The 10,816-nt window shown below is 37.1% G+C and overlaps 1 protein-coding gene across 1 annotated transcript; it reads right to left on the minus strand.

Annotated features, from left to right (window-relative positions):
* Positions 1 to 5,263: 5,263 nt before the first annotated feature.
* Positions 5,264 to 5,821, minus strand: LOC124594101 (protein mono-ADP-ribosyltransferase PARP12-like). Its single transcript, XM_047132452.1, has one exon. It carries the CDS (start codon positions 5,819 to 5,821, stop codon positions 5,264 to 5,266), a length of 558 nt encoding a protein of 185 aa, XP_046988408.1.
* Positions 5,822 to 10,816: the final 4,995 nt, after the last annotated feature.

A 10,816-nucleotide genomic window follows, 5' to 3' on the forward strand; every position in this document is an offset into this window, starting at 1 on the left:
AGGTCAGAATTATGTATAATAATATTTCTTCAAGTTTTTACAAAAACAATGAAAGAGGAGCATTGTATCGTACACATAGTTTTATTGTTTCTCAAAATATTAACCTCTCAAAATACTTACACACTGTTGTGTGGAGTAGAATCCATTCCGAAATGTTTTTCTACATTGATGTTGGTACCCCTTGGTCGACAAAATTTTTATTTGCCATACAGAACAAAAATAAGTTGAAAGGCGATGAAACAGGAGAATTAATTTCATGTTTTTTGTTGTTAAATAATGGGTTGTTTGAGGTGCTGGCATTGTCATGATGAAGAATGCTCAATGATTTGTGACAAACAAGTTGTTGCACATCATTCAGCATTAACTGTTCTTACATCCTCAATTTTTAGATGTCTATATGTCCTTTTATCTGCTTCATTTTTATGTTTTTTCCTTTCATCAATTAAATTCAATATCTCCCGTGATATCCAAAGATTTCTATTACACCTTCTGTTTTTACGTAATTGATCCTCCACTTCCTTCAATCTTCATCTCTCAAAGCTCTCCATTTGCCCTTCTGTATTCCTTCCTCCTGTTTCAGTGAATCATTACTTAATGCTCCCTCTGAAGCTTTCAGCAACCTCTGGTTCTTTCCACTTATCCATATCCCATCTCCTTAATTTCTTACCTTTCTGCAGTTTCTTCAGTTTTAATCTATAATTCATAACCAATAAATTGTGGTCAGAGTCCACATCTGTGCCTGTACAGGCCTTACCGTTTGAAGTCTAGTTCCAGAATACCTGATTTACCACTATATAAACAATTTGAAACTGTCTGGTGTTTCCAGTTCTCTTTCACATATACAATGGTTCATTTGTGCACTGAACAAAATCTATTAGGCACCTCTCTCTTTCATTCTGTTCCCCCAGTCCATATCCTTGTCCTATTTTTCCTTCTCTTCTTACTATTAAATTTTAGTCACTCATCACAATTAAATCTTTGGCTCCCTTAACTACCTAAATAATTTATTTTATCTCACTGTATATTTCTTCAATCTCTTCATCATCTACAGAGCTAGTAGGCCTATAAACTTGTACTACTGCAGTGACTGCTGGCTTCTCGTTTATCTGTGCTATGGTAATGCACGCACTAAGCTGTTCACACTAGCTTACCGTATTTTGTTATTCATTATTAGACCTGTTCCTGCATTAACTCTATTTGAGTTTGTGTTGATAGCCCTGACTCAACTGACCAGAAGTCCTGTTCCTCTTGCCAGTGAACTTCCCACAATATCTAACTACACTCACATATAGCTTTCGGCCACAGCCTTCATCAGTAAGAGAGACACACACACACATACACACACACACACACACACACACACACACACAAAAGAAAGCAAGCACACCTCATGCTCATACGACTGCCGACTCCAGCTTCTCGATCGTGTGTGTGTGTTACTGATGATGAAAGCTATATGATATGAGAGTGTCTTGTAACTGTGCCTGTCTGCAACTTGATGTATCGTCTTTACAGTAAGTAGTAATATGTCTTTTCCTACATTGTTAACTCTCAGTATCCATTTCTCTTTCTAAGTTTTTTAACCTACCTGCTCAATTAAGGAATCTAACATTCCATGCTCCAACCCGTAGAATGCAAGTTTTGTTTTTCCTGGTGAGTAGTCTCAGCACAAGATCCGAATGGGGAACAATTTTACCTCAGGAATATTTTATTATCCAAGAGGGTGATGTCTTCATTTAACCACACAGTAGAACTGCAGGCCCTCAGGAAAAAAATAACGGCTATAGATTTCCCTTGCTTTTAGCCATTGAAGGACCAGCACAGCAAGACCATGTTGGCTGATGTTATGAGGCCAGATCAGTCAATCAACCAGACTGTTGAACCTGCGACTACCAAAAAGGCTGCTTCCACTCTTCTTGATTGATTATATTTACCTTTCTAGGATGCCTAATTTCTGTGCATTGTTTAATACACATTACGTAAGATTGAATATCATTACAAAATGTTTCATATAGTTACAACTTCTACATCAAGTATGATTAATTAACACAATGAGATAGGTTAAGTCTTATAAATATTTTTATAAAATTTACAAATCTGTTTTGTACAAATACCATTCTTCATATACAGGGAGTTCCAGTTATCTGATGACTGCCTGTGCGGCGCAGTAGATTCCGGGCAGTGAGCGCTCCATTGCTCAGTGATCAGATGCTGTGTCGCCAGTCTACTGCTGTGGTACGACGTGACTACATGTAAAATATAAGCACATAAATTTTGTACTCACCCATGTCATGCACTGGAACAGGCTGCCATTATTTTCCAAGTATTTCTAACATCTACTCAAAAAATTATTAATGAAACGATGTAACTCTCTCTGAGACATTGAATTAACTGATTCATGGATATTATCCTTGAGTTCCTCTATCATGTGAGGATTTGCTGTGCACACTTTGTCCTTCAGTGCACCCCGCAAATAAAAATTGCACGGAGTTAAATCAGGACGTCTAGTGGGCCAGATGTTGTTACTAATCACTATTTCATCAAACACATCGTGAATTGTGTGCAAAGGAACATTGGCCTTGCCGAATCCTGTTGAAAAAAAGCAAAATGTTTTGCATCTATCTTTCACGTGTAACTGTGCCATTAAAAAAAAAATTTCTGTCACCACTAAATGCGCCCCACACCCCTATTCTCTCATCATGACGGGGTTCCTCATGAAACACAACAGGTCTATCTGCACTCCCATGTCAACAGTTTTGGGAATTAACATACCCATGTAAATGGAAACAAGCCTCGTCTGGAAACAGAATGAGGCAAGGATCTATTTCACCGTCATGCACTTGTTTTTAAACCCATTTGCAAAATTTCACCCTGTGCACAGGGTCACCAGGTCGAAGTTCTTGTACTACTGATACACTATAGGGCCTTAGCCCAAGCAGCTTAGCACCTTTTATACACAGAGATGCTGTAAAAGATGTCTAAGAGGCTTTATAGGGGAATTTTCCAGGCAGTATGCAATGTCCTCTAGAAGAGCTTCTGTGAGTGCTGTATGTTGTTGTTTACTGTTCTTCTCTTGAACACTTCCGATTTCTTTGCCCGGGGACTGGGTGTTTGTGTTTTCCTCATCATTTCATCATCATTCACGACAGTGGCTAGATTGGATAGGGTAAAAAAATTGGACTGTGAAAATATTGAGACTTTGCACTGGTGCTGATGACCACCCCACAAACATTAAAAAAAAAACCTTCCCATTTCACAAAATTTATTCGCTAATTTGTGAGCTGCGTCACGACTTGGAAGTCTAACACCTGGAAACTTCTGTTCAAACATTTCTGATCAGTACATGCGGATTCCGTATGCATGTACGAATTGTAAATAAACACTTGTGGAATTGAAGAATTTGCACTTGCCATAGCTGCATTCGCAAACTTCCTACTAGACTCTTGATACCTGTTCCACAGCTCAAATGACACTGGCTGACAAGGCGCATATGTCTGTACAGCCTCCAGGCTAAAATTCACCTAAAAAAAGGGAGGGGGGCATAGAGCAGTTCCGTGGGATCCATTAAACCGGCAGATGTGGCTTCTGTGACTGGGCTGCAATACCCCGGCAGGCGGTCATCAGATAAACGGCACACAGCGTGTAATTAATAATTTCTTGAGTAGATGTCAAAAATGCATGGAAAATAATGGCCGGCTGTTCCAGCATCTCCTTGCGTGACATGGGTGGGTACAGAATTTATTTGCTTATATTTTAAATGTAGTATTGTCGTACCGCAGCAGTAGACAGGTGATACAGCATCTGATCGCTGGGCAAGGAGCACTCGCTGCCCGGCATCTACTGCACTGCACAGGCCCTGTATTTTAGCAAAACAATTTTTATACTGGCCTGTAGTATTCTATTTCTCATACGCTCTGTTGTGTAAAGAAACCTGGTTTAAGTTCTGAAGAATCTGTAAAACACTGTCTCCATTGCAGCATTTAATATGTTTATTAAGGACTCAATGGAATGCTGCTGCAATCTTTATGGAACCTGAAGTAACACCATTTAGGTCAAATATTTGATTTTCAGTAGCTCTGTTACTTTTTAAACTCCTGATAACTGTTTGATTCAATTTATACTAGGAATGGTGTGGCTTTTTCTTTGTTTCATTTTGAGCAATCATTTTAATCTACTGCAGTAACTAAGTGTAGAAGGAATGTACTACATATTTGTGTCTGGGGTACACATCTTTCTCCTTTTGCTTGTTTACCGGCAGACAATTGTTGTATGAATGGCCATGAGTCTTGATATTAATTCTGTGATGTATGTTAGTTTAACTTACAACATAGTCGGTCAGGTAGCCTGCAATCATTATATGAATACTGAGGCATCCTTAATCATCTTTTTTTCTTGTCACTAATAACAGGAGTCCACTTGCTGAAACTTTTATATTTGTGTGTTTCAGACATCATGAGAATATTAAAAGGAGCGGGGGGAGGGACACACAATACATGATATTGTGTCTCGGTGGTTCCTATTGTAACACTGGTGGTCAGTTGAGACAATACTCTATACTAAGTCTGCTACAGTATTCAAACAATGGCCATGCTTCAAATACGTACATAAAAATGTTTTAACAAGTGACCTCCTATTATTAGTGAACAAAAAATTGTGTTACGGATGAGCTCCGTATTTTGTAAAGTATGTATCACAGCCCTGTTAAAACAAACCTTTATCCCTCCGATGAGCTAAAAGTATATTTCCTTTTTGTTTTGTTTGTACTATTATCTGTATCCTTTTCCCCTTTCCCCGCGAAAGATCTTGCACATATTTTAATATTTCTCTGACAGAGAATGGTCATTACCTTAGACACTCCTTTAGTGCCTTCAGTGTTGTGTGATCCTGTGATAATTACTGCTTTTTCGCATGTGCTTTGGAGTGTCTTACTGGGTAACTAATGAGGCACCACAGAGTCTGTCAGGCACACCCTTTAAAATATTTCTGGCAGTACATTCCAATGAGGTAGCACCTAAACATCCATTGTGACAAGACAGCAGATATTACTTTGCTCCTAGCTAACTTGTTGCCAACAGGATATATACAGCATGTGAAGAAAAGACTTACATCTCAGATGTTTCATAGCAATTTTTTGTTGTTGTTGTAGGAAAATAATTTCCTTTTTATTAGAAAACAGAATTCATAAAAAAATTAAATAAAAACACTTATTACAAAAATATATGCACTTTCATCAAGAAAGGAAGTAGAAAAGAAACTGCAGAGCTCAGATTGTATAGTAAATGACATGTTCTGGGTAAAATTCATTGTCACAATACTTAACATAAACCTGCCCACGATTTCCAACAGTTGTATCAATACCTTTTGGGGGCAATATTGTTGAACTACCACCTAGTGAAGTAGTGTGAACTAGTACCTTTACAGCAATCATTGCTCTATAAATACCACTGCTCCTGTTACAATATTTATTGGCATAACTGGGTGATGGACTGAAACTAACACCTTGGCCAAATTTGATTCGCCATGAGCGTCTCCAATCCAAGTTGCTCTTAATTATAGAGTCAACGTTACTTTCACTTGTAGCATGATACAGAGTTATTTCCCTAACACTGCCATATCGGTTCATATATTCTGCTTTTTTCAGCTGATAACAGCACCATAAATATGGATTCATAACCTTCACAACAGATCTGACATGCAAGTTATGTGGCATAGAACAGGTTAGAAGTGATCTTTCAAATGTACCAATCTCTTCCTCTTCAACTTCATCAAAAGATGTCAATGTCCAACATGGATGTAGATGCTTCAGTGCTAGTTCTGTCATTGCTGAGTCACCTGCGACAGAAATTGATTAAGAAATCAGGTGAGGCAACAAACACAGAAACATAAGATTACTGTTGTGAAGCACAGCAGCTACACATAGTTTTTACACACATTTTTCATGTTTGCATTTTTGGAAAAGAAAAAATATTTTCAGCTTGTAACACTATTGTTGTCATAATGCCACAGGGCACACTGTACCCTATGACATACAAACTGAAAAAGAGACACCATTTTGGGACAATGGTAAGATAATCTGATTCAACATTTACCTATAATTTTTCATGTTATCTAGTATAAACTATATCCCAAATATTGTAGTAAACAAATGTAAATTAGTGATACACCTAATGTGCTTCCAAGGGTATGGGTGTTAATGTATTGTGCAGCGTGTTACAGTTATGTAATGTGACATTTGACTTATTTTGACAGGAATAATGTTTATACAATTAGAAAACAAATAGGAAATTCTTCAAGTGCAAATAATGCTACATATTTCCGTGAATAGTGAAATATCTTGTTAAAGACAAGGCTGTTACAGGAACAAAGAAATCAACTACTTAATTCCATTAATGCTCTCACTTTAAATGTGAAATTGTCTACTAACAATTTGAAGCTGTAAAACACATATTTAAGATGTCTATCAACAAATACAAATGTAATCTGTCATTACTGCTAGAAACAAATGTGTTATTGAGTACAAAATTTTTCACTCTCAGTGTGGATTTGACGTGTCCTGCTTCAGCTACTGATCGCTTGTGTTTATTTGGTCCTTGAGCATAGGATGCTGGAAATGGAAGCTTGTGATTGGCTCATAGCACATTGGCTGCTGAGACAAGTCCCGTCTCCTTCTCCCAGAGCAGCCAGCTTGTACCATATAAAAGAAACGAACTTCACTGTATTAATGCATCACAGAAGTGACACAAAAGTTAATAGTGAGTCCCTCATTTTTGTAACAACAACGCACACAGATCAAAACTGTATTTACAACAGCTACTTACTGTCATGTTGGCAATATGAGTGTAAACATGCCTTAATGGCATAAAGTCAGCCAGTTCCAGCAATCTCAGAATGACCAAGTAAAAGTGCGCTAGCAGTAGTTGTGTAACTGTACTACAGCCTTAGCAATGAAAGATGGCAATTCACACGGGTTGCAGCGTGGATGGGAACTGCATTGTTGTCACTTCCAAGTGACAGTTGCAGCACATGCTTTGCACTAGCAGAAAGCATGTATCCTGCAAATTATGTCTCTTGCTTGCTTATGTAGAATCTGCTGCTTACCATCACCATTGGCAATGACTGCTCACAACAAATGGAATGAAAAGTCACTAAATAACTCGCAGTGATCACGTTTAATGCTTGCACTGGCATGGCATTCACAATAGAGTGCTCAGAGCACTACTGAATGCTCCTTGGCTGTTGAAGAAAGCGTCACACAGATGCATAAACTCTACTGCCATCATTCGTGACTCCAACAGTAGGTCACAATGACCATCAGGGACTTAAGAACCCTGCAGCAGAACACACAAAGTGTCTTAGTAATATGCACCTGTATGAACAGCTAAACTGTTAAGTTCCCTTTCCCTATAGACAAAGCATAAAAATAAAAGTTCTGGCTGAAAGGAAAAACAGAGTGACATTGAGCTTGTATATATGTCAACCATTCAGGGAACTGGAGCAGTATCTTACATCAGAAAAATAACATGTCCGAGAATACTTCTTGAAAAACATATTATGCTGGAAGGACCCTCCCCCCCCCCCCCTCCTCCCCCTAGAAGTTCTTCCACACATCATTTAGCAGTATAATTAGAATTAGTATTTCCTGTCACAGGGGCTAATGTCACCTATCCTGATAATTGCATGTGACATAGTGGTAAAACCCGTCAGTTGTCATAGAATGCATCTTCTCAAATAACCGTACTGTCTACATGTTAACGTGTCCATTTGAATGCCTTCAAACACGGTGGTTGTGTATATCTTAAGTCTTTGTTGGATGTCGTGCAGATTTGCAACTGTAAAAAGTTGCTTATATATTGGGGCATTATGCGTTCGATACATTTAAACCATTTTTGTTCTAAAAATGAAATGATGACGCTGATGGTATTCCTTGGATAGTGGAAGTGCCATTATATTTTTTTATGGTATAGATGCGAGTTAAATAGATTTTCTGCAGTAATCTATTAATTTGTATGCCGTTGCCCTTTCATGAGTTGATTACAACCTTAATTCATTCCTTAAACAAACAACATCCCACAAATTGTGAGAAAATTATAATAAAAACAATTAATAAAAAAAAACGAATCTAACAACTAAATACATTAACTCTGCATCACATGAAAACAGAGATACTCCACCTGATAGTGATATTTCCAAACAACAGCCACCTGCAGATTCGTGAAAAGAACATTTGGCACTGGCACTAACAGAATACAAATAGGTGTTACCAATGGGAAGATACTGAATTTGAGAACACTGAACTAGACAGTATGCACTCATGATTAAAATTTATTTGAAAAATTAAATTAATTACATATCAGTATTAGCGTATAAGGTGCATACTTTTAACCAGAAGAAATGTGACTGTTAAATTAGCTTGCCTGAAATTTCATGAGAAGTGAAATGTTACGAACTTCCAACTTCAAAGAAGAAGGCAGTCGTCCTGCTGTCTCGCCAAAGTAACTTTTCAAGAATATCATAAAAATTTGGCAGTAAAGTGGTGAGGGTACATATATAAGGAATCTCACTTAACAATTATTCACTGTTGTGCAGTAATCATTCCATGCTGTGTAATAATCAATCAAATAATACATTCACAAACACAAACAAATCTGTGTAGGTTGATATGGAATTCTGCACTTCCAACATTTTGTACCTCCAGATCTACTAAGGAGAAATGATACTGATCAATCTGTTCATTGCTTCTATAATAAAACTATTTAGTCACTAACTGTAGATAATAAGTGTTTTCAATTTGGAGAAAAGTATTTCCATCACTTGAACTAGGCCTAGAATATAGAAAGGACCTGTTTCACACATTTTTTAAGTAATACTATCTCTTTAACAAGTTCCACACTTTAATGAAAATATTTGTATGTTGCATTTCATTCATGTCAGTTTACAGAAATTTAACTCTGGGTGTGATTGCTAATTGAAAAGTTTTGTGCTGTTAAGTGTATCTTTAATTTCTCATCACAGGAGGGAGCATTTGCAGTAGCCATAGTGGTTTATGCATTGGAAGGTAGATCAATGGCCGACCATCCTCTTCATCAGTGAATTCTGGTTTTATTAACATATTGATAGGAAATATATTTTTATTTGATGAAAAAATGAACAAACACTTCTAAAATGTCTTTCGACAAGGAATGCCATCCATATCTACGGAGATGCTTCCCAAAATTATCTGTATCTTTATGCCAGTGCAACAAATATTGAATCTGTCACTACACAAAGCTCATTCAATAGATCAATATTTTCAATGAAAAATATGTGAACACATAAGCAGTCAGCTTTTTTAAATCTAAGCCTGACTATCTGAAAAATTCCCCACGATAGTCTCTGGAAAACGTCTATGAGTAGCACTGCATGTACTGAGCCTTCAACTGTACCAAGAACAGCTTGTTGTGAAGAATAAAGTTCACTTGCATGGAACTCTTGAACACCAAAATTAACAGCATCACTCATTGCTATACAGCTACTGGGGGTAATCATACTCTAAATCAACACTTATGTTATACCACCAGACAAACTCTCATTTTTTACATTTTGTAAATAATCCAAGATTCTTTGTTTGGAACTGTGATACACATGTATTGTGTGTAATGTAGATTTTATTATAAGGGAGAACACTAATCAGTGTAAAAAAAGTCCAAACCAATAGGCCTACATTGACGAACTGAAATAGGTGCTATATAATGTAGCTTGGTAGTTTGCAATGTGAATGCTAGGAGCATATCTAAGGGTTTCTGCCTATTCTCTGCTCCCAAAATCATCTGTGAGGATGGTTAATTTAATTTCTTCCTTTGGCTTCATCACTAAACATTTGTTTACTGTTAGCATTAAATTCCCGCATACCTGCTTTACCATAGGAAAGTCATCAGTCGTCAAATGGAGATTCTCTTTTGTATGTGATTAAAGGAACTGTGTGTCTTTCATATAATGAGTCCAGACTATTACATTCATAAGTCTCTGAATTAAAATTCACCACTAACGTTGGCAATACATTAAGCAACAACAAAAATACTTGAATATATGGCTGTGATTAAAAGACTAAAATTGTTATAGTTCAAGAACAATAATGAATACAGTACAAGTAGCTCAATACTTTTCTGCATATTTTTACAGCTAATAGTGAATGTATTTGAAAAATAAAATGGGAACATGGAAATTATGGTATTCAGTAACCACACAGTCGCAGAAGATGGATCGTGCAACACGGTGAATCAATTATTATGGCAGATGAGAGCGAAAAAATACTAAACTGCATTACTAGTACAGCAACTGGTGTGATGTGGAAGAGTTTGTTCATGACAGTCAGGGGCTGTTTCAATAACTGTTAATCTCTTGGCAAAATGCTTCATTATCAATCAGTAAAGGAGTGTTTGGGTATTCCACATAAATCTAAATAAGTGAATACCCCCAGTACTACACAGTGTTAAACATGGTTTTCAAGCAGGTGAAGTACAGTATCAATAATAATGGATTACACTGCAAAAATACTAGTAATCAGAAAATTAAATAAGTGCAGCACATGTGTCTCTAAGCTTAACAAGTGGGTCCTACTGTTAATAAAAAATAGTATTTTACATAAATTGAGAGTACTAGAAATTAAAGACATGACATAAAGTTGAAATCACATTTACAAAACAGGACACAGGTGGGGGGGGGGGGGGGGGGGGAGATACAATTAGAATTAATGGCAGACGCAAACAGCCCTGAAGCAGGAGCGCCACAAAGCTGTGTTATAGGGCCTTTGCTGTTCCTCCTATAACATGGGATACAG

Source organism: Schistocerca americana, chromosome 2 (genome assembly GCF_021461395.2).
Source record: "Schistocerca americana isolate TAMUIC-IGC-003095 chromosome 2, iqSchAmer2.1, whole genome shotgun sequence".
NCBI lineage: Eukaryota > Metazoa > Arthropoda > Insecta > Orthoptera > Acrididae > Schistocerca > Schistocerca americana.